This window comes from Oncorhynchus nerka, linkage group LG5 (genome assembly GCF_034236695.1).
Source record: "Oncorhynchus nerka isolate Pitt River linkage group LG5, Oner_Uvic_2.0, whole genome shotgun sequence".
NCBI classification, from domain to species: Eukaryota; Metazoa; Chordata; class Actinopteri; order Salmoniformes; family Salmonidae; genus Oncorhynchus; species Oncorhynchus nerka.
This window is the reverse complement of record NC_088400.1, coordinates 35,663,587-35,687,373: the sequence shown is the minus strand read 5'-3', so window position 1 is coordinate 35,687,373 and position 23,787 is coordinate 35,663,587. Positions and strand designations below refer to the sequence as shown.

General features: G+C 41.5%; 1 protein-coding gene across 2 annotated transcripts; it reads right to left on the bottom strand.

Moving 5' to 3' along the window:
• Positions 1–985: 985 nt before the first annotated feature.
• Positions 986–20,390, bottom strand: LOC115129400 (transmembrane 9 superfamily member 2-like). 2 transcript variants are annotated; one of them, XM_065018593.1, is made up of 18 exons: positions 20,103–20,390; positions 18,063–18,130; positions 16,931–17,024; positions 16,568–16,695; positions 16,167–16,296; positions 15,745–15,872; positions 15,265–15,376; positions 15,055–15,134; positions 14,454–14,559; positions 14,143–14,190; positions 13,607–13,739; positions 12,712–12,831; positions 12,413–12,470; positions 12,140–12,299; positions 11,777–11,928; positions 11,484–11,595; positions 11,109–11,280; positions 986–1,627 (listed from the first exon to the last, which is right to left on the bottom strand). In XM_065018593.1, the coding sequence occupies exons 1-18, from the start codon at positions 20,235–20,237 to the stop codon at positions 1,560–1,562; spliced, it is 2,004 nt and encodes a 667-aa protein (XP_064874665.1). In that variant the 5' UTR covers positions 20,238–20,390; the 3' UTR covers positions 986–1,559. The 2 variants fall into 2 exon arrangements, with proteins under 2 accessions (XP_064874665.1, XP_064874666.1); XM_065018594.1 differs by lacking the exon at positions 14,143–14,190 and having other exon boundaries at positions 20,103–20,389.
• Positions 20,391–23,787: the final 3,397 nt, after the last annotated feature.

Here is a 23,787-nt window from a genome sequence, read left to right as displayed (position 1 = left end):
CAAGTTCATCTGAGAGCTCATCACAGAATTGTTGGCTAACAAACAAACATGGTGTCAATATAGTAGTTTCAGCAGTGGGTCATCTCTGCTCTGAGTGGAAGTCCTTCAGTAAGTGTGATCTGTATGCATGTTGTTGAGAGCCTGAAGTGTGTTAAGTATGAGTGAAATAGACTTGAGTGCTGAGAATCTCGATTTTCAGCCATTTTGCTTTAAGGTAATTGACCTTGAGTGCTAGTTGACAATCAAACATCAAAAGGAAGGCAATCATCACCAACACCATTGTAAAGTATTGTGTGATAGGTTTCCAGTTGAACATGTAAAATAGTGACACTAAAGTAAATAACGTTTTAAATGCAGTACTTCTTTAAAAACTAGACATTTGTGAAGATTTCTATATATTTTTTTCCTCTCAACATGGTCTGAGGATGCTTGTGTACAGTTAATTTATAAAAATGAATAAAGCGAGAGTTTAACAACGCTGATCAGAATTCCTTCCATGGAGTGGCAGTGAGATTGATGCTTTGCCTTTAAAAAAGGGGCAATCCAAGAATTGAAAAACAAAAGCGGTCACAGCGCCACTTATTTTGGTAAACAGCTGGGCATGTTATATTCGTCAATAAATCAACAGCTGTATATGATTTAACCAAATTAAACGGATGTACCAATCCCGGTTTGCCCCTTTAAAAAGGTGGGAAAAATTTCCATCCGAGAGAATAGAGGTTTTATGCATCTAGTGAAAGTTACCGAATAAGAAATGTCTAAATGTGGTATACTGTATCGTCATCATCCACCAAGTTGTATTCTCCTGTGCTGTGTGGACCATTACAATCCAAACAACAACAAAACATGAGTCATAAGCTTTGGCTTACATTTCTACTGTTATAGCAAATTAATTTACGATAAAGGTGTTTCTAACTACATATTCTTATTTTCATATCAACCAAAATATAGCCATAAAAATAAAACAGATTTCTTCATGGCAGAGTCAGTTGTAGATATTTATACAGATTCCATTACTGTAAAACGATAGTACAGGTCATTAAATGGTTAGGATGCTACAGCCTGTCCTCACCTCACCAAACAAATATAAAAACAAAACAAAACAGAACATTTGTAAAGGACAGATCCATAGAGGTGACATTCTTTAAGTATCAACACATCTTCTGAATACAGCAGAGTTGGTGAAAAATAAAAATATAAGTTTAGGTTTCTGAGAATATAAAAGCAAAATAAAGTACTTTCGTTTGTTTTTTTACATTAGAAATGGGGAAAAACATCATTTTGGAACATCCTTCACCACCCTCCCCTAACCAGTCACCCGCTAACTTAGATCTTTGGAACTCACCTCGTAGATCAAAGTGCAAGTCAAATCCAAATGTCAATTAATCTTAGATGGTAAAAGCTAAAATAATTACGACCGCAACATATCAAGTTTGAGGGCTTCACCTCTCTAGATCTGAGACGTGATGTTTTCAAGTCATTCAAAGGGCTTCCTTTCCTCAAAGCGGTCACTGTAAAAGCGCTGCACTGGGAGAGCAGGGAGTCCGGCCCTCATTCCGTTAGTCCACCTTCACCACACTGTAGATTTTATTTACAAACCAGAAGCAGGCAAAGAATCCAATTGTGCCTGAGGAGGAAGATAGGGGGGGAAAACTCTTAGACACAGTACTGCTGTATACAAAATAAAACACTACATTACACACTCAATATAATACAGTGCCTTCAGAAAGTATTCATACTAGAGGTCGACCGATTATGATTTTTCAACGCCGATACCAATTATTGGAGGACCAAAAAAGCCGATACCAATTAATCGGCAGATTTAAAAAATAAAATAAAAATTACAACAATACTGAATGAACACTTATTTTAACTTAATATAATACATCAATAAAATCAATTTAGCCTCAAGTAGATAAATGTTCAATTTTGTTTAAATAATGCAAAAACAAAAGTGTTGGAGAAGAAAGTAAAAGTGCAATATGTGCTATGTAAGAAAGCTAACGTTTCAGTTCCTTGCTCAGAACATGAGAACATATGAAAGCTGAGTCTTCAATATTCCCAGGTAAGAAGTTTTAGGTTGTAGTTATTATAGGACTATTTCCCTCTATACCATTTGTATTTCATTAACCTCTTAAGTCGACCCTCTACTTTTTTGAACATTCTGTAAAAAATCGCGCAACATTTCAGCGCCCTGCTACTCATGCCAGGAATATAGTATATGCATTTGCTTAGTCTGTGTGGATAGAAAACACTCAGACGTTTATAAAACTGGTTAAATCACTGCTGTGGCTTTACCAGAACGGCATTTACATCGAAAAGCACAGGAAAAACTGATCACTGAAAATGGGAAAATATATCCATGCGCTACTTGAACCCATTGATAAAGGTGAACCACAATTAATTGACTGAGGTTGCAGTACCTACAGCTTCCACACGGTGTCTAGAGTCTTGTCATTTCCCTTCGAGTTTTTTCTTGGTCAAACACATGCAGGGCACCGTATCTCCTCAGGTCTAGGACAGGATATTTTCGTTGAATTTCTAGCCGGACATTTTTCCAGACGGACAGCTAATGATCTTTACATCGCCTCCTGATGAATTTTATCGCTTATTAACGTTTACTAATACCTAAAGTTTCATTACAAACGTATTTCGAAGTGTTTTGTGAAAGTTTATCGTCGACTTTTTGAATTTAAAAAAATGACGTTACGTTTTGAAATGATGTTTTTTTCGTTTATCACACAGTCTACATATAACGATATCTAGGCTTTATATGGACCGATTTAAATCGAAATAAAGACCCAAATAGTGTTTATGGGACATCTAGGAGTGCCAACAAAGAAGATGGTGAAAGGTAATGAATGTTTTCTATTTTATTGTGCGGTTTGTGTAACGCCGAAATGCTAATTATTTTGTTTACGTCCCCTGCGGGTCTTTTGGGGTGTTACATGCTATCAGATAATAGCTTCTCATGCTTTCGCCGAAAAGCATTTTAAAAATCTGACTTGTTGCCTGGATTCACAACGAGTGTAGCTTTAATTCGATACCCTGCATGTGTATTTTAATGAACTTTTGAGTTTTAACTAATACTATTAGCATTTAGCGTAGCGCATTTGCATTTCCAGAGCTCTAGTTGGGACGCAAGCGTCCCGAGTAGAAGCAAGAGGTTAACCTTTGACTATTGGATGTTCTTATAGGCACTTTAGTATTGCCAGTGTAACAGTATAGCTTCCGTCCCTCTCCTCGCTCCTCCCTGGGCTCGAACTAACACACCGAAGCAGCGTTACCCATGCAGAGCAAGGGAAACAACCACCCCAAGGTTCAGAGCGAGTGAAGTTTGAAACGCTATTAGCGCGCGCTAAGTAGCCAGCCATTTCACTTCAGTCACACCAGCCTCATCTCGGGAGTTGATAGGTTTGAAGTCATAAACAGCGCAATGCTTGACGCACAACAAATAGCTGCTGGCAAAACGCCCGAAAGTGCTGTTTGAATGAATGTTTACGCGCCTGCTTCTGCCTACCACCGTTCAGTCAGATACTTAGATACTTGTATGCTCAGTCAGATTATATGCAACACAGGACACACTAGATAATATCTAGTAATATCATCAACCCTGTAGTTAACTAGTGATTATGATTGATTGTTTTTTATAAAATAAGTTTAATGCTAGCTAGCAACTTACCTTGGCTTACAGCATTTGCATAACAGGCAGTCAGTCTCGAGAGAGAGAGGCAGGTCGTTATTGAGTTGGACTAGTTAACTGTGAGTAAGGTTGCAAGATTGGATCCCCCGAGCTGACAAGGTGAAAATCTGTCTTTCTGCCCCTGACCGAGGCAGTTAACTCACCGTTCCTAGGCCGTCATTGAAAATAAGAATGTGTTCCTAACTGACTTGCCTAGTTAAATAAAACGTGTTAAAAACAAATTAAAACAAAAAAAATTGGCGCACAAAAATACCGATTTCCGATTGTTATGAAAACTTGAAAATCGGCCCTAATTAAATCGGCCATTCCGATTAATCGGTCGGCCTCTAATTCATACCATTTGACTTATATCACATTTTGTTGCGTTACAGCCTGAATTCAACATGGATTAAAAAACACACACAGTCAAAAGTTTGGACACACATATACTCATTCAAGGGTTTTTATTTGTACTATTTTCAACCTTTTAGAATAATAGTGAAGACATCAAAACTATGAAATAAGACATGGAATCATGTAGAAACCAAAAAAGAGTTAAGAATCTAAAATCGATTCTGATTTGTTTTAAAAGTAGCCACCCTTTGCCTTGACAGCTTTGCACACTTGGCATTCTCTCAATCAGCTTCATGAGGTAGTCACCTGGAACACATTTCAATTAACAGGTGTGCCTTGTTAAGTTAATTTGTGGAATTTCTTTCCTTAATGCGTTTGAGACAATCAGTTGTGTTGTGACAAGGTAGGGTTGGTATACAGAAGATGGTCTTTTACCAAATAGGGCTAAGTCCATATTATGGCATGAATATAAATAAGCAAAGAAAAATGACAGCCCATCATTACTTTAAGACATGAAAGTCAGTCAATAGACAATTTCAAGAGCTTTGAAAGTTCCTTCAAGTGCTATGGTGAAACTGGTTCTCATGAGGACCACGACAGGAAAGGAAGACCCAGAGTTACCTCTGCTGCAGAAGATAAGTTCATTAGTTACCAGTCTTAGAAATTGCAGCCCAAATAAATGCTTCACAGAGTTCAAGTAACAGACATCTCAACATCAACTGTTGAGACTACGTGAATCAGGCCTTCATGGTCGAATTTCTGCAAAGAAACCACAACTAAAGGACTCCAATATGAAGACTTGCTTGGGCCAAGAAACATGAGCAATGTTAGAGCGGTGGAAATCCGTCCTTTGGTCTGAGGAGTCCAAATTTGAGATTGTCTTTATGAGACGCAGAATAGGTGAACGGTTGATCTCCGCATGTGTGGTTCCCACCATGAAACATGTAGAAGGTATGATGGTGCTTTACTGGTGACACGGTCAGTTATTTATTTAGAATTCAAAGGCACATTTAACCAGCATGGCTACCACAGCATTCTGCAGCGATACGCCATCCCATCTAGTTTGTGCTTAGTGGAACTATCATTTGGTTTTCAAAAGGACAATGACCCAACACACGTCCAGGCTGTGTAAGGTCTATTTGACCCAGAAGGAGAGCGATGGAGTGATGCATCAGATGACTTGGCCTCCAAAAAGCACCCCACCTTAACTCAATTGAGATGGTTTGGGATGAGTTGGACTGCAGAATGAAGGAAAAGCAGCCAATAAGTGCTCAGCATATGTGGGAACTCCTTCAAGACTGTTGGAAAAGCATTCTAGGTGAAGCTGGTTGAGAGAACACCAAGTGTGTGCAAAGCTGTCACCAAGGCAAAGGGTGGCTACTTTTGAAGAACCTAAAATATATTTTGATTTGTTTCATACTTTTTTGGTTACTACATGATTCTGTATGTGGTATTTCATAGTGATGATGTCTACACTATTATACTATGTAGAAAACAGTAAAAAAAAAAAAAAATCCAATTAAAAACAACTCTTGAATGACTAGGTGTCTAAACTTGACTGGTACTGTATAAAGTCGTGGCCAAAAGTTGAGAATGACACAAATATTAATTTTCAAAGTCTGTTGCCTCTGTATGATGGCAATTTTCATATACTCCAGAATGTTATGAAAAGTGATCAGATTAATTACAATTCATTGCAATGGCCCTTTGCCATGCAAATGAACCTAATCCCCCAAAAACAGTTCCACTGCCACAAAAGGACCAGCTGACATGTCAGTGATTCTCTCGTTATCACAGGTGTGAGTGTTGACGAGGACAAGGCTGGAGATCACTCGGTCATGCTGATTGAGTTCAAATAACAGACTTCAAAAGGAGGGTGGTGCTTGGAATCATTGTTCTTCCTCTGTCAACCATAGTTACCTGCAAGGAAACACCGTCATTATTGCTTTGCACAAAAAGGGCTTCACAGTCAAGGATATTGCCGCCAGTAAGATTGCACCAAAATCAACCATTTATCAGATCATCAAGAACTTCAAGGAGAGCGGTTCAATTGTTGTGAAGAAGGCTTCAGAGCGCCCAAGAAAGTCCAGCACGCGCCAGGAACGTCTCAAAGTTGATTTAGCTGCGGGATCGGGGCACCACCAGTACAGAGCTTGCTCAGGAATGGCAGCAGGCAGGTGTGAGTGCATCTGCATGCACAGTGAGGCGAAGACTTTTGGAGGATGGCCTGGTGTCAAGAAGGGTAGCAAAGAAGCCACTTCTCTCCAGGAAAAACATAAGGGACAGACTGATATTCTGCAAAAGTTACAGGGATTGGACTGCTGAGGACTGGGGTAAAGTTGTTTTCTCTGATGAATCCCCATTCCGATTGTTTGGGGCATCCGGAAAAAAGCTTGTCCGGAGAAGACAAGGTGAGCGCGACCATCAGTCCTGTGTCATGCCAACAGTAAAGCATCCTGAGACCATTCATATGTGGGGTTGCACATCCTCCAAGAGCATCTTCTCCCAACCATCCAGGAACAGTTTGGTGACTAACAATGCCTTTTCCAGCATGATAGAGCAACTTGCCATAAGTCAAGTGATAACTAAATGGCCCAGGGAACAAAACATCGATATTTTGGGTCCATGGCCAGGAAACTACCCAAGACCTTAATCCCATTGAGAACTTGTGGTCAATCCTCAAGAGGCGGGTGGACAAACAAACAACCCACAAATTCTGACAAACTCCAAGCATTGATTACGTAAGAATGGGCTGCCATCAGTCAGGATGTGGCCCAGAAGTTAATTGACAGCATGCCAGGGCGGATTGCAGAGGTCTTGAAAAAGAATGGTCAACACTGCAAATATTGACTCTCTGCATCAACCTCATGTAATTGTCAATAAAAGCCTTCGACACTTTTGAAATGCTTGTAATTATACTTCAGTATTCCATAGTAACATCTGACAAAAATATCTAAAGACTGAAGCAGCAAACTTTGTGGAAATGAATGTGTCATTCTCAAAACCTTTGCCCACGACTGTATATAATTATTTTCTTACTCATCTACACACAATACCCCATAATGACATTTATTGAAAATGAAATACAGAAATATCTCATTTCCATAAGTATTCATACCCCTGAGTCAATACTTTGTAGAAGCACCTTTGCCAGCGATTACAGCTATGAGTTTTTCTGGGTAAATTGGCTCCCGAGTGGTGCAGCGGTCTAATGCACTGCATCTCAGCGCTAGAGTCGTCACTACAGACACCCTGGTTCGAATCCATGCTGAATCACAACCGGCCGTGAGTCCCATAGGGTGGCGCACAATTGGCCCAGCGTCTCCGGTTGTGGCCGGTGTAGGCCGTTATTGTAAATAAGAATTTATTCTTAACAGACTTGCCTAGTTAAAAAATAATAATAAAGTCTCTGAAAAGCTTTCCACACCTGGATTGTGCCACATTTCTCCATTATCCTTTATGGCTTGTCACCTTGGCCTAGAGACATTTACAGTTATCAAAACATCACGCCAGGGTAAGTCTACAAGAAACCCAGCCCTTATTTAAGTGTTTCTAAAATACTCTATGGGAAAAATGAATGGTGAAAAACAATTGGAACCATTTCCTTGTTTGACCGCTAGATTTGATGGGTATTATGACTCATACTGTGGTACTCTAGATGGCCTTCTTTGCGAGGCATTGGAAAACCTCCCTTACAGATAATTGTATGTGTGGGTTACAGAGATGAGGTAGTCATTCAAAAAGTATGTTAAACACTATTGCACACAGAGTGCAACTTATTAGGTGACTAGTTAAGAAAATGTTGTACTTTTATTTAGGCTTGCCATAGCAAAGGGGTTGAATACTTATTGACAAGACATTTCTGCTTTTTATTCATTTGTAAAAATGGCAACAAAAAATATGAAAAATCCACTTTGACATTATGGGGTACTGTGTGTAGGCCAGTAAACAAAAACAATTCAGGCTGTAAGAGCAAGATGTGGAAAAAGTCAAAGGGTGTGAATACTTTCTGAAGGACTGTAAATACACTGTATAACATGGGTGTAATGTACAAACTGTACATGTCTTTTACAGCCACATACAGGTAGCTGCCAAAACAATGGAAACACTTGAGAAATGACCGATACAAATCAGGTGCTTCCACACAGGTCTGGTTCCTTAATTAAGCAATTAGTATCCCATCATGCCTAGAGTCATGTCTAAAAATGCTGGGCAGACCATTATTTTGGATACCATGGCTATGCCCCTCCATAGGATGGCAATGACCCCATCCACAGGGCACGAGTGTTCACTGAATGGTTTGATGAGCATGAAAACGATGCAAGCCATATGCCATGGCCTGGGATCAAAACTTCAGTTGTCACTATGCATTGGGGCAGGTAATGTTCTCCTGGCATCCGCCAAACCCAGCTTCGTCTGTAAGACTGCCAGATGGTGAAACGTGATTCATCACCCCAGAGAACGTGTTTCCACTGCTCCAGAGTCCAACAGCGGCGAGCTTTACACCACTCCAGCTGACACTTGGCATTGCGTATGGTGATCATAGGCTTGTGTACGGCTGCTCAGCCATGGAAACCCATTTCATGAAGCTCCCGACGAACAGTTATTGTGCTGACGTTGCTTCCAGAGGCAGATTGGAACTGGGTAGTGAGTGTTGCAAATGAGGACAGACGTTTTTGCTCGCTTCAGCCCTGTTCTGTGAGCTTGTGTGGCCTTCCACTTTGCGGCTGAGCCTATATCTAACGAACTGACTTGTTGGAAAGGTGGCATCCTATGACAGTGCCACGTTGAAATACACTGAGCGCTTTAGTAAGGCCATTCTACCGCCAATCTTTGTCTATGGAGAGTGCCTGGCTGTTTGCTCGATTTTATACCTGTCAGCTACGGATGTGGTTGAACTAGCCCGAATCCACTAATTTGAAGGGATGTCCAAATACTTTTGTATATATTGTGTATGCCAAGGTGCATTGAAGCTGTTCTGTCTCAACGCCCTATCAAGACACTTTATATTAGCTGTTACCTGTACATACAAACCATTCAGTTTGTCAGAGTGGAAATGAAGTGACACTGATGTTTGAGCTCCTCTCTGGAGAGAACAATTTAATTGGGCAAAATCCTGGGAGAAAATTCATTAAAAAATATATTTTTAAACGTTGAACACCCGTATCTGACGGCTCAATGAGAGCCATACAAGAGACTCCTGGATTAAGTTCTGAACAAAGTAGAGACGAGGTGAAATGGGAAGGACGAGGATTGGGTAAAAATCTGAAATGGGGCAGATTAGAATTATTCCGATGAAGCCCCTTTATTTTAGATTGATGGATCTTCTGCCAGCCCATCCCAATATTGCTTATCGCAGTCTTAAGATGGAGGCTGACACTGTTTCGGTGGCCCTTAAGACAGTAAATGCCTATGATTTTAACTTGATTTATTAGGATCCATCTGATAGGAGGTCGCCATAAGTTCATATGTCTATATAATATTTCGGGAGAGAGAAACTCATTACTTCAGGAGTAGTTTTGTATTGACATTCCTTAAATTGTGTCCTAGGTCACGTGTGTATGTGTGTAAGGAAAGGCCAGACGGGGTCAAAGTGACGTTACCATGTCAACCCTGTGTCCATTTCTACCCGTTCCACATCACAGTGAGGACAGAGGGCGGGAGGCAGATCTGTTCATAGCAGTATTGTTGTTGTGAGTGTGGATACCCAGTAATCGCCCACATTGCTCTCCTCCTGGTACACAGGTATATATTTTCAGTGCCGGCGAAGGGAAGTTGCCATAACAGCCGTAGTCAAGGATGCTGGTGCATCTATTAGAATCCATGGCAACCTGTAAATTGGGCGCTGCCTCACGTTTATTTTCTAGGAGACGAAAGCTACCCTCTCTCTAAAACCAACACCTATAGGAGGGCTAACCATTGATCAACTACTACAAGCAGCAATTCACAAATACGTCCGGTATTCGTTTGTTTAAAACGCGTGCGCAGTTTTAATAGTGCTAATAATAGGTCAAATCCAGTCAAATGTCCCACTGAGGAGACCAGGGGAGGGTCTGTTGATCTTGAGCTTTTTTACAAAAAATAATCAGGTTTGATGAATACCATAGATGAACATTTATAATTTAAGAGTAGGAACATGGAGAGGTGGTCAGAGAGCATGGCTGAGTGCTGTTCCGCCACAGCTCCTACGACCAGCTCTTTTCCATGAAGTAGAGTGGGAGGAGTTCACTGTGTGGAACACCGTCTGTCTGGCCTTTCTCCCTCCTCTCAGCATATGAATGAGCTGCTCAGTGCCAAACTTGGCACAGGAACCAGGAAGAGGGAAAGCCACTAAATACAACCCATTTAGAAGACTGGTTTGTATTCCTCTGCAGTATAAATTACCACATTAAGACTACAAGCTGCACACCGTTCATTTACCATTATGATCAAGAAAATTTAAAAAATGTTGAGTCTTTATTTGGTCTCAGTTTAAAGGATGCACTCCAGCATCTCCAAGGAGACTTCTTTAAAATGTTGCCGTAAGAAGGAAATGTCTGCAGTAAAAGTCTAAGTGCATTTAGCAAAGAACAGCTGTACTGCCAGTAAAACTAGAGGAACCAGAGGTGTGACGCCTGTCATGGGGGGAGGGGGGTTGAGCAAACAATACTTGCGCAATACTAGTGCATTCCTTGGTCTATGTCGTCACTGGAACGGGATAGGGTTCCTGGATCTTAGCAAGTGTGTACAGGGCCGGGCTGAGCAGCCCCTTTGATGTTAATCAACCTGGCTTATTCAAACACTTAGCAATTTCCATTGCAATCCCCACCTCCTCCTCCTGCTTATAGTCTTTACAACACAATCCCTCTGGGACAGATCGCTACTCCAGAAGATTTGTCACCGCCATTCATAAAACTGCAAGCGGTATGTGTTGAAGGACGGGCGGGTTAACGCTCTTAACAATAGTCCATGAACAAACAATAGGACAGGTCTTTGCAAATAATACAAGCTAATGGTTCATTGAGACACACACCGGCCTGTTTAACTATCACGTTCATAAACCTCACTCACGCAGTGTTCCCAGACCACTCACCTGTGAAGAGGAAGAAGATGAGCACCATGATGGAGGTGTAGCCGAAGTAGAGGATGGTGCTGGCGGCTCCTACGATCTGCAGCTTGGAGAAGAAGTAGTGGACGGCGTAGACGAACAGGTAGACGGCCGTGAAACCGCTGGTCAGGAACGAACGCCACCACCAGTGGTAGTCCTACAGGAAACACAAAGTTACGCTACAGACATTCTGGATTTGAAAGAGTTATTACGTTGGCTATTATGGTTGAAGCAGTTACCCTGGTAAATGTTTAATGGTGTTTCCTAGTACACCATCGTCCACATTACAGTAAATGTACACCTACACGTTTCAGTCGGCCATTCTGAAAGAAGGCACTGAATAGTATGGTTTCCTCTCACCTCCGCACACAAGTGGAAGTAGCATAGCAGGATGGTAGCCTCAGAGCAGGTGATGAGGAGGATGATGAAGACCAGGAAGAGGAAACCAAACATGTAGTACATCTGGTGAGACCTGGAACAGAAGATAAAAACATTTACCTAACTATTACATCAATCAATGAAGTCAGTCAAACAAGTCTCCCAGCAGGCGAGTCGCTTCTACCAGAAAGATCAGCAACAGACAGACGGTCGGACAGGTGACAGGACACACAACAGCATTACAGATGTTTTATATATTAGAAATGGCTTCCTACCAGATGCTATTGAGGATGAAGAAGAGCTGGATGAAGATGCAGCCGAAGGGCAGGATGCCCCCCATGACGATGCCGGGGACAGGCTTGGTGAAGAACGACTGTTCTGGGATTTGTCTGGGGATCTGGTTGGTTCTCACCGGCTGCTCAATGGCCTGTAGAATGGAGCAAGAGATGGGTGGCAACTCATCAAGAAATGGACAGTTGTAGCCATATTAGAAAGGGCTGGCTTTTAAGGTGGACAAAATATCAGGGCCTGTATTCATAATCCAGCTCAAAGTAGTTGTGCTGATCTAGGGCCAGTTTTGCCAATTAAATCATAATGAATAAGATTCCATGGACAAGGGGATCTGATTTGAGACTCACGGGTCTCTTGAAGCCGAAGTAAGCACCGATGAAGGTGAGGGGCACGGAGATACCAAACCACAGAGCTAAGATGGCCACCAGCGTGCCGAAGGGGATGGCAGCCGACGAGCCTTCCACCCACAGGATCAAGTTCATCAGGAAGAAGTCTGCAAACACAATCCTGGGGAAGGAAGAGACAGATGTGAAGCCTCTGTACATATCTCCCTGTTAAGGAGAATTTCAAATGAATGCAGCTTTGGATGTTACAGTACATACAGCGAACAGCTGACCTACCCTGGACACAACAGTGCTGTCAACAGGACATTTGTCTTCCATTTCTCACCACCGAACGCTGGGGAAATACACATGGGGAAATAAGGGTTCAAATCATAAGCTATAAACTGGGCAGAATACAGACTATTCAGGCAGAAAAACATATCCAACTGAATGGTTGGAGGGAATATCATACTGTCCGATCACTGTAGCCCTGAAATGATGATCTGTTTGGCATTCATATCATTCCCTTCTCAAACTCAATCTTATTAAATTAATTCACGGGTGGTTCGTTGATGAGTATGTCAAATGGGGCTTACTCTTGTAGAGGCGTGCTGACACGTATCCTGCAGGGGTGCCCAGCAGAACCCACAGCACCACAGAACAGGTCATCAGAGCCCCTCGGTTAGCTGGAGACAGGAACCCCAGGCAGGCCAGGACTATAGGAGTCAAACCGATGTCACCATCACTACAGAGAATACTACCACTACAGTAATACTACCACTATTACACTAGTAAAATGTCAATAAGAGAATGATTATTACTCCATTAAAAACTCTTCCCTATAGGTCATGTAGACTTGAGTTCATTTTGAATAAACCATCTTCTGAAGATGCTGTAAGGCATTGTGATTTTTCGTTGCTTATTAACCTCCACAGGATCGGTGTCCCCACCACGAGATGGTTGAGCCCAGGACATAAAAATATCTGATATGGGCAGAAAGCTTAAATTCTTGTTAATCTTACTGCACTGTCCAATTTACAGCAACTATTACAGTGAAAGAATACCATACTATTGCTTGCGGAGACTGCACAATTATGAACTTGAAAATGTTTTAATAAACCAATTAGGCACATTTGGACAGTCTTGATAACATTTAACAGATATGCAATGGTTCATTGGATCAGTCTAAAACTTTCCACATACACTGCTGCCATCTTGTGGCCACATTCTAAATTGTACCTGGGCTGGAATAATACATTATGGCCTTTCTCTTAAATTTCAAAAAATGGTACAAAGAAAATATATTTGTTATATTCTCCTACATTAATTTAACATTTTCACAAACTTCAAAGTGTTTCCTTTTAAATGGTATCAAGAATATGCATATTCTTGCTTCAGGCAGTTAGATTTGGGTGTCATTTTAGGCAAAAATTTAAAAGAAAGGGTCAGATCCTTAAGAGGTTTTAAAGCATCTGGGGAAGAGTTACTTACAGAGGGTGATGAAGGTCATGATGAAGATTTGGGTTCCCTGGCCGAGGAACACAGAAAGCAGCATGCCCTTCCTGGGAGGCCTAAACACATCCCCGTGCACCTGCTTCCACCCAGACTCCTCCTGGGCATCCTCCTGTTGGGTTAGAGTGCACCACAACCAATCAGAACCAATGGAATGGTCAAATTTATGCATATTCAAATTGCTTCGTTACGGATAAGCCAATCACCAAGAGTGACTCATTAGCCCATCTTCCAGCTCATCTAACACCTGCTAGTGTAGCAAAAACCACATGACCATGTTAGCCAATGGCTATAAAATATGGTGTAGACAAGAACTCAGTTTAGCCCAATAGCAGAGGTGGTTAAGATCATTTTTTAAACATTTTTTATTCAAAGGATTGTTCAGCTGTAAATGATGGCCTGCACTACACCACATTTTAAAAGGTTTACAAGTTATATGACACTTCAAGAGGTAGCTCCCAGAAATCACACCAACAATCCCCAATTTGTGCTCAAATGGCTTTCGATAACCTTACATAGAATATGGATTTTCCTTGTGGTGGTGGAGCCTTTATCAAGTCTTCCTGTGAATATGAAATGTTACAAAGGTTTCATGCTTGTGGTTCAGCAACATACAGAACATAAATGACTTTTGGCAGATGAATCCTCTGCCACGTCCATCTGCCCCATTCACTCATGAAGGATTCCTTTGTGTACAATGGAACACAAATGAATAATCCAGTTCTGTTTTGCGGCATGTAACTTGGTTTCATACAATCGTATAGTTTGACGGTCAGAGAAGTGAGATGGTGAGTGTCTCAAAGAGCTGCTCTGTGTGTTTCTTTACCTGGTCCACCTGGTTGTACCTGGCGATGTCCTTGTGCAGGGTCCTCAGCATTATCATAGCCACCATGCCAGACAGGAAGAGCACGATGACCAGAGAGTTCATGATGCTGGAAGGAACAAAAGCCATGCGCCATTAACATGACAGCAGAAGAGCACCACATTCTAATCTACGGTATAACAGCACTGGAATGGGAATATTTAACATGACTAAAGTTCCTATTACATTTAGAGTGATCAACATACTGTTGAGCATATTTGGAGTTTGTTAGACATGATTTTCAGTGTTCCATTTGTGACATTTAAGGTGCAGGTTGGTCACTAGATTAGATGCTGTATGTTATGGATTAAACTCATATCTATTGATAGTGATTGACTGGAAACTTCATTGCCTTTTGGTTTTGACTTCATACAAGTCTCTCAGGCTGGTGTTTACAGAACAGTTGTCTGCTGATTAGGATATAAGGAAGGGCCTTCTCAGAGGCCTGTTAAACATTTTCTTTACTTCTGTGCTGTAAGTCCCTTATCAGGGCTGAGTGTTGCGAGACCTAGCGTACCTGAGACCTAGCGTACCTGAGACCTAGCGTACCTGAGACCTAGCGTACCTGAACCACTGGATGTTGGTGTGAGGCATGGAGACCAAAATGTAGTCCCATCTAGAGGCCCACTTGATGTCATTGTTTTCCTGTGAATGAAGAAATTATTATTTGAGAAAGAGAATACTTTAATGCTTCTATGAACTATGCTGTTGACCAAACACATGGTGTACTTGTATGTGTAAAACAAATACTTTGTGGTTAACTGTTCTAATGTACCTCGAAGCTGACAGAGTAGGTGTAGGTGATTTTCACATCACTGCTAAACTCTCCAGGAACCTCCATGGGAGGGCCTTCACATGTCGGTTTGTCAGCGTCAGCATTGTTGATACTGTCAATCACACAAACACACATAAGACCTCTAGCTACAACACAAAACCATTTCAAAAAGTATTATAAAGTTGGTCTTTCCAGTGCTTCATATGAAACTCTGCTTGTCTATACCAGATGCACGCTGCAGTGCAAAAAAAGTAGGAGATTTGGACTCCTCTGGTGAAATGTGGAAATTACACTAATCAACAATAATATTAAACAACCGTACGTGGCAAACAGTTGTTCATCGAGTATAGAACAGTGCATATTCATGGCCACCTATGGAAGCACCAGCAACTGTATGTTCAAGTGCGGCTAATGAAAATGGAATAGATCTGCTCATACATCACCTGATTTACACGCCATCTGGCCGTCTGAAATTCTTACCTCTTGGGCTCCAGTGTGGCAGCCACCAGGCGAGCTCCTCTCCACCCCTCCCCTTCCCCATTGTGGTAGGTCAATTTGATGTCCACGTGGTTGAAGATGTAAAATGTGTTCTTCTTGTTGAAGTCGGACTGAAAAGAGAAAAGATTCCAGTCAATTACCCCATATTGCATAGTGCATACTAAACACAATCATATCCAAAGTAGGTTATCATTAGAGCTATTATAAAAACAGCACGACTCACCCTAATACGACACACTCACCCCACTCATGGTCCAACCTAATGATGTTGTTACTACTGAATATTACCATTTCACAACACAGCCTGCCCTGAACTAGAATTGGCATAGCTACAATCTCTGGTGTTATCAGATAGATATTGGGCAACCATCCTGTGTGTGAGATATTGTAAACGTATGGCTCACATTGATGACACAGGCATCTTTAGCGCGCCCTTCGGTGGTGACGAGGCAGCCGATGGGGAATCCAGGATTGCAGTATTTCTGACTGTCTTCCACATCATAGCACCAGGTGACTGGCATGTTGTCAACAATCCTGAAAACAAACACACATTTTGTTAAACCCAATTTTAAAAAACACTCAAACTGGAAAAGCCCTGCAAGTGATTTGGTTGACACAAATCTGTCCCCCGTTAATCCACCTCTGTCTAACCAAATGCTGTGCAAATATACAGTGTTAACCTCTTGTATAGGATTCGTATCATGCTAAGGGGCCCTACTATGCCTGGGGGTAAGCAGACCCATTTTCTGTAGAATTAACTACAAGTATCTCAACCTATTCAGGAGAAGGAGAATGATTAGCTCACCAATGGTGCTGGTAGTTCAACTGCATTCCTCTCTTGAGGAAGTCCAGCATGTTCTTATCCTCGGTTTTATCCTTCGCATAGGTTTTGGTGCATAATTTCTTGCATTTCTCATCTTTTTTGAATGAGAACTGAAGGAAAGTGAAGAATAAAAACTCTTGACACTGCCATAAAGTAACACATAAATGGGTATAACAGGAAGAACAGGGCAGCTTGAATAACCGGTCTTGCCTGGAGTGATTGAGCAACACAAAACAATGGAATCCAATACCTGAAAAGCTGGGCCCAGATGACCTTTAGTGTAATTAAAGCCTGGTGGTACATGCCAGACTATCAATGAAACCTGTGATGACAGAGGTGCCCTACCTTGTATGGCGACGTCTCAATTCTCTCACCAAATAGCACCTGGCCCAGGTTCTCAGACGGTCTCCTCTCGTTGTCATCTTTGCAGAAGTCAAAGCTGTGAAAGAAATTTGTTGACAATGAATGTGAAATGATCTAACAAAAGTAAGATACGGTAGAGACAGAGGTATGTACCAGTCAGAGCTGCTGCCAAAGTTAAAGTAAATAAAAACTTTAATTAATCATGAAGAGACAATTTTGTAAAATTAAAATAAATAATGAATATACTCAACCTATTATCTATGACTCCAAAACAAACTAAAATAAAAACAGTCATGAATTATGTTATAAAACAGTCATGAATCATGTATTTTTCTTCTAAACTGTGTGCAAATCGAATGGTGTTTTGAAGCTTTTGGGTGGGGGGTTATTCCACCATTTCGGAGCTGTCAGAGTGACCATCAGGCCACGTCGCTGACCAAGGCCCTTCTCCCCCGATTGCTCAGTTTAGCCAGATGGCCAGCTCTTGGAAGAGTCTTGGTGGTTCCAAACTTCTTCCATTTAAGAATGATGGAGGACCTTCTTGGGGACCTTCAATGCTGCAGACATTTTTTGGTAATTTTCCCAAGATCTATGCCTCAACACAACCCTGTCTCGGAGCTCTATGGACAATTCCTTCGACCTCATGGCTTGGTTTTTGCTCTGTCAACTCTGGGACCTTATCTAGATAGGCGTGTGCTTATTCGAGCTCAATCTCGAGTCTCATAGCAATTTGTATTTCATCCATTTTAGAATAAGTCTGTAACGTAACAATATTTTGAAAACTTCAGGGGGTCTGATTACTTTCCAAATGCACTGTATGCCTTAAATTAATTTTTTCCATTTTTTAATTTAGACTCTTCACTTTCAATTGACACCAAATTTGACATGCTCTTATGAACTGGAAATGACCTCACATGCATGCTTTTGGTCCCTAACACTAACACAAAATAAATCATATAAAAATGAAATATTTGTATACAACTGAACTAAATAACAACTAGCCAAACAAGTCTGAAAACTGAAACCAAACAGAATTTCAAATAAAAATCAAAGGTCTAATAGAAATAAAAACGAATACAAAAACACAACTATAATAACCTTGGCTACTACTTACACGTCATATTCATAGGGCAGAACTGATTCCACTGAGTCCAAGCGATTCACAAACAGCTGGATGAGAGTCTAAGGAAGGAGAGAGATGGTCATACAGGCATGTTGCCTAATAAATCTGTGCGATACCACTTACAGGTATACAGTCAAGGCACTGCCCAAACATGGAAGATTAACTTAGGAGCAAAAGTGTTGAATAAAATTCTAATTTACTCCAACGACTGTCCATGGGGTTGATCCTTAAAATGATCGAACATTTTTACAAAACATTTACCCAACTTTTTTGAGCGCCGGTGCAGAAGTTGCGATTAGATCACCTGACACATGCACTAAACCTTGCAAACACCTGCAAGACTACGGTTAGTATGCATGCATCCGTCATGTTGATAGACTATTATATTATTTAATCACATTATAAGCGCAGCAATACGCACAAGGCAGCAGGCTACGCGCGAATGTTCCGTCCATAATGCAATTAGCGGGAAAACACCTTTGTCAAAGGTGCGCACATACAAGCGGATGTGACAGAAAATATCCGTTAGGAATGTAGAAGGAGGGGAGATCTAATATGCAACTACTAACATGGGTTGCTATTATGACAGATGCAACGAATATACTGTACACAGGCATGTAATTTAGGTCATAAACACAGAGGCCTGTGTTTTGAAGTCAGTATACAACAAGCACTGAATGGTGTAGGGAATCATTGTACCATCTAAATTGCTGTGAAATATATTTTTGGTAACAACAAATATCATTTTTACAGTTGTTTGAAACCGGTGGACGAAAACGACAGTTAGTTTCGGTTTTGGTCCACCAGCTTCGAACAGTGGTTTTGGCGAATATTAGCGCCAGATATATTATGGACATTTTAAGAAATAGCAATGGAAAAATAAAGCAAAAAATGCGTAGCACCTTTAAGTACATTACTGTGATTGTTTTTAAACAAAATGGTCAAAAATAGCTTCTTAGTCAGAGCAATTTCTCAAGCAAGAATTTTGCTAGGACTATCTGGGAGTGGTCTGAGTGGTGGGGGGAACTGATAATTAACTGCCAGAGGCTAGGAACAGCTCTTACTCACACTAAAAGGGCATTATCATTTTCACAATATTAGTCCAACCTCAGTGTGGAGATAAACACAGGGATATCACGTTTCTGACTGCACTGGGCCTTTAACACGCATATTTTGCTGTACGGTTTTGGAAACAAAATGAACGTATCTTTCATATCAGCCAGAAATAATTTCATGAAAACTAAAGGTTAAATTACTACACACCCGTTATAGGGATTAGAGTTCCCACATGGTCATACCTCCATGTTATAGTCCATGTTTAAGGAGGACCGAGAGTCGACAGTCTGTGTTAATTAGCCATCTAGCATGTCCACCTGTTCCCTTAGAATAACTGGGAAGGGAGTTCGTCGGCTGGACGTAAAAAGCCATATTGATCTGTTCAAACCTGCTACATACAGTAAGTGTATATCTTTTTAATTTTAAAATTCTCAGAAATGACAAATTCCATATGTTTCGAAAACGGTATCGCAAGTGGTGATTGGCGTTTCTAAACGTTAAAACAGTATCGGGATTGTAGTTAACATGGTCATACCGGTAAGCAGTGCTTACAACTGAGAACCTTGCTTGAGATAAGGCAGAATGCCTTGGGTTCTCAAGAGCAAATGTTTTGTAGTTATCTTACTAGCCAGCCGTGACGGACAAGTTGCAGACTAACTAATAATGTAAACCACTTCAAATCAAGACTAGTCAGCTAGCAAACTAGCAACAACTTAACGTTACGTTAATGTTTGGTAGTTTAGCTAGTGAATAGCTTTGGTAGCTAGTGCAACAGTATCTGTCACTTGACTAGCATGCAGCTAGCTAAATAACGCTAGGAACAAACCCCGTAACTAGCTAGCCAGTCGGAAGGAAATAAACAAAAAACAAATAACATTAAACCGTCAATTTGATGCACAAACTAGTTCGTTTACAGCGAAATAACCACGTGCGACCATGTCAGTCCGTAAAAAAAGACCAAATGTGTAAATTTACCTGACAATCATCGCCTCCTTTAACATCTTCACAAAAACTCACTGGGGCTAAACCCGGAAGGTAGAATCCTGAACAAGTACTAAAGGCAACTAACGTGAACACAAGTACAAATTCAGTGTCTATCCGCGTCTTCATTGTCCTGGTTTTGTTTCTAATTTCAATTCACTTGGTATGTAGCTAGTTCCGTTTTTGTTTCTGCGAGGAAAAATAACGTTAGCTAGCCAGCTTGTCAACCAGTTGAGCATATATAATTAGCTAGCGTCCAACGCTACTTCTTCTGATGTAATGGCTGTCCGCAAACCAACGTTAAATGTGCATGCCGCCACCTACTGTGCTGGAGTGTGGTCGTTTACGGTTTACAACATTTCTAAATCCTCCTACATAGCTCAGTACTTCTGAGAAAATAAAAAAGATCCCTACTAAGTTCTAATAGACCCTCCCCCATCGCCTTCCAAACCCATTCCAACCTCAATGACCCCACACTTCAATCTTTCCCTCTCTTCAACATACTTACAACAATATAACAACACATGCTCCACCGTTTCAATCGACCATACACTCCAGATGCAAACCATTCACTTGCTTGGCAACCAGATGTAATTACAAGTTCAATGTACAATGTCCTAAGCAAACACCACCTCTCTCTTCCGAATCTGACCTTTGAATCTTGGTCCACCAACCTTTCCTTGGAGGGCATATAAATGCCGGCCCTTGTGCTCAGTCCCATCTCTTCTGCCACATGTAACAGTTTAACATCCATCCCTCTCCTCGCCCGGACCCTCTGCACACATCAACAACTGACACCCACGAAGCATCGTTACCCATCGCGCCACAAAAGCCGCGGCCCCCTCAGAGCGAGTGACGTCACCGATTGAAATGCTCTTAGCGCGCACCACCGCTAACTAGCTAGTCATTTCACATCGGTTACACACACATCTATAAAAATAGCTCTGACATCTTACATTTTACCAATATCAATTATATCTTGTTTCAAATCTCTTTAAAAGGTATGCTTTGTTAAACGTTAATTTGTGGAATATCTTTCCTTAATGCGTTTGAGCCAATCAGTTGTGTTGTGACAAGGTAGGGGTGGTATACAGAAGATTGCCCTATTTGGTAAAAGACCAATTCCATATTTTGGCAAGAACAGCTGAAATAAGCAAAGAGAAATGACAGTCCATCAAAAATATGAAATAACCATTTTTTGTTGTTGAAGTGACCCAAACAGGTTTAAACAAATCCTAATATATTTGAGATTCTTCAAAGTAGCCAACCCTTGTCTTGATGACAGCTTTACACACTTTTGGCATTCTCTCAACCAGCTTCATGAGGAATGTTTTTCCAACAGTCTTTAAGGAGTTCACACATATGCGGAGCACTTGTTGGCTATTTTTCCTTCACCCTGCGGTCCAACTCATCCCAAACCATCTCAACTGGGTTGAGGTTGAGTGATTGTGGAGGCCAGGTCATCTGATGCAGCACTCTATCACTCTCCTTGGTCAAATAGCCCTTTCACTGCCTGGAGGTGTGTTTTGGGTCATTGTCCTGTTGAAAAACAAATGATAGTCCCACTAAGCGCAAACCAGATGGGATGGTGTATCGCTGCAGGATGCTGTGGTAGCCATGCTGGTTAAGTGTGCCTTGAATTCGAAATTAATCAGTGTCATCAGCAAAGCACCATCACACCTCCTCCTTCATGCTTCACGGTGGGAACCACACATGCGGAAATCATCCGTTCACCTACTCTGCTTCTCAAAGACAGCGGTTGGAACCAAAAATCTTAAACTTGGACTCATCAGACCAAAGGACAGATTTCCACCGGTCTAATGTCCATTGCTCGTGTTTCTTGGCCCAAGCAATTCTCTTCTTCTTATTGGTGTCCTTTAGTAGTGGCTTCTTTGCAGCAATTCAAATGTGAAGGCCTGATAGTCACTAACTATACCTACATGTACAGTGGGGCAAAAAAGTATTTAGTCAGCCACCAATTGTGCAAGTTCTCCCACTTAAAAAGATGAGAGGCCTGTAATTTTCATCATAGGTACACTTCAACTATGACAGACAAAATGAGAAAAAAAAATCCAGAAAATCACATTGTAGGATTTTGAATGAATTTATTTGCAAATTATGGTGGAAAATAAGTATTTGGTCAATAACAAAAGTTTATCTCAATACTTTGTTATATATCCTTTGTTGGCAATGACAGAGGTCAAACGTTTTCTGTAAGTCTTCACGAGGTTTTCATACACTGTTGCTGGTATTTTGGCCCATTCCTCCATGCAGATCTCCTCTAGAGCAGTGATGTTTTGGGGCTGTTGCTGGGCAACACGGACTTTCAACTCCCTCCAAAGATGTTCTATGCGGTTGAGATCTGGAGACTGGCTAGGCCACTCCAGGACCTTGAAATGCTTCTTACGAAGCCACTCCTTCGTTGCCCGGGCGGTGTGTTTGGGATCATTGTCATGCTGAAAGACCCACGTTTCTTCTTCAATGCCCTTGCTGATGGAAGGAGGTTTTCACTCAAAATCTCAGACACATGGCCCCATTCATTCTTTCCTTTACACGGATCAGTCGTCCTGGTCCCTTTGCAGAAAAACAGCCCTAAAGCATGATGTTTCCACCCATGCTTCACAGTAGGTATGGTGTTCTTTGGATGCAACTCAGCATTCTTTGTCCTCCAAACATGACGAGTTGAGTTTTTACCAAAATGTTATATTTTGGTTTCATCTGACCATATGACATTCTCCCAATCTTCTTCTGGATCATCCAAATGCTCTCTAGCAAACTTCAGACGGGCCTGGACATGTACTGGCTTAAGCAGGGGGACACGTCTGGCACAGCAGGATTTGTGTCCCTGGCGGCATAGTGTGTTACTGATTGGCTTTGTTACTTTGGTCCCAGCTCTCTGCAGGTCATTCACTAGGTCCCCCCGTGTGGTTCTGGGATTTTTGCTCACCGTTCTTGTGATCATTTTGACCCCACGGGGTGAGATCTTGTGTGGAGCTCCAGATCGAGGGAGATTATCAGTGGTCTTGTATGTCTTCCATTTCCTAATAATTGCTCCCACAGTTGATTTCTTCAAACCAAGCTGCTTACCTATTGCAGATTCAGTCTTCCCAGCCTGGTGCAGGTCTACAATTTTGTTTCTGGTGTCCTTTGACAGCTCTTTGGTCTTGGCCATAGTGGAGTTTGGAGTGTGACTGTTTGAGGATGTGGACAGGTGTCTTTTATACTGATAACAAGTTCAAACAGGTGCCATTAATACAGGTAACGAGTGGAGGGCAGAGGAGCCTCTTAAAGAAGAAGTTACAGGTCTGTGAGAGCCAGAAATCTTGCTTGTTTGTAGGTGACCAAATACTTATTTTCCACCATAATTTGCAAATAAATTCATTAAAAATCTAACCAAGGTTAGACCAACAACGGGATCTGACAGTAACCATGGAGGAACATCCCCTATCACCACAGAAGGGCCAACCTCCAACTCCCTCAAACCACTTTCATCAGCAAGCTTTCCAACTGTCCAACCAAAGCCACTGCCTTGTCTACTAGCACACATCCAACCCGTCGTTCGTTTGGTTGTCATTAAGAAGTGGGGCGGACGATACGTTTGATTGGTTAGTCTTCCAGACTCTTGGCAAATATATTTACAACTAACCCTCCTTGTTCCATCTGTGCTCTTGGTCTTCTC

Bases quoted from the DNA above. Each gene is read 5' to 3' on its own strand.
- LOC115129400 (XM_065018593.1), bottom strand. From the start codon at position 20,237: ATGAAGACGCGGATAGACACTGAATTTGTACTTGTGTTCACGTTAGTT. The intron at 11,929-12,139 runs GTGAGTCTCAAA...TCCATTCTACAG, and splicing joins ACTTCGGCTTCAAGAGACCC to GCCATTGAGCAGCCGGTGAG. The intron at 1,628-11,108 runs GTGAGTGGTCTG...CTTCCTCCTCAG, and splicing joins CATCTTCTTCCTCTTCACAG to GCACAATTGGATTCTTTGCC.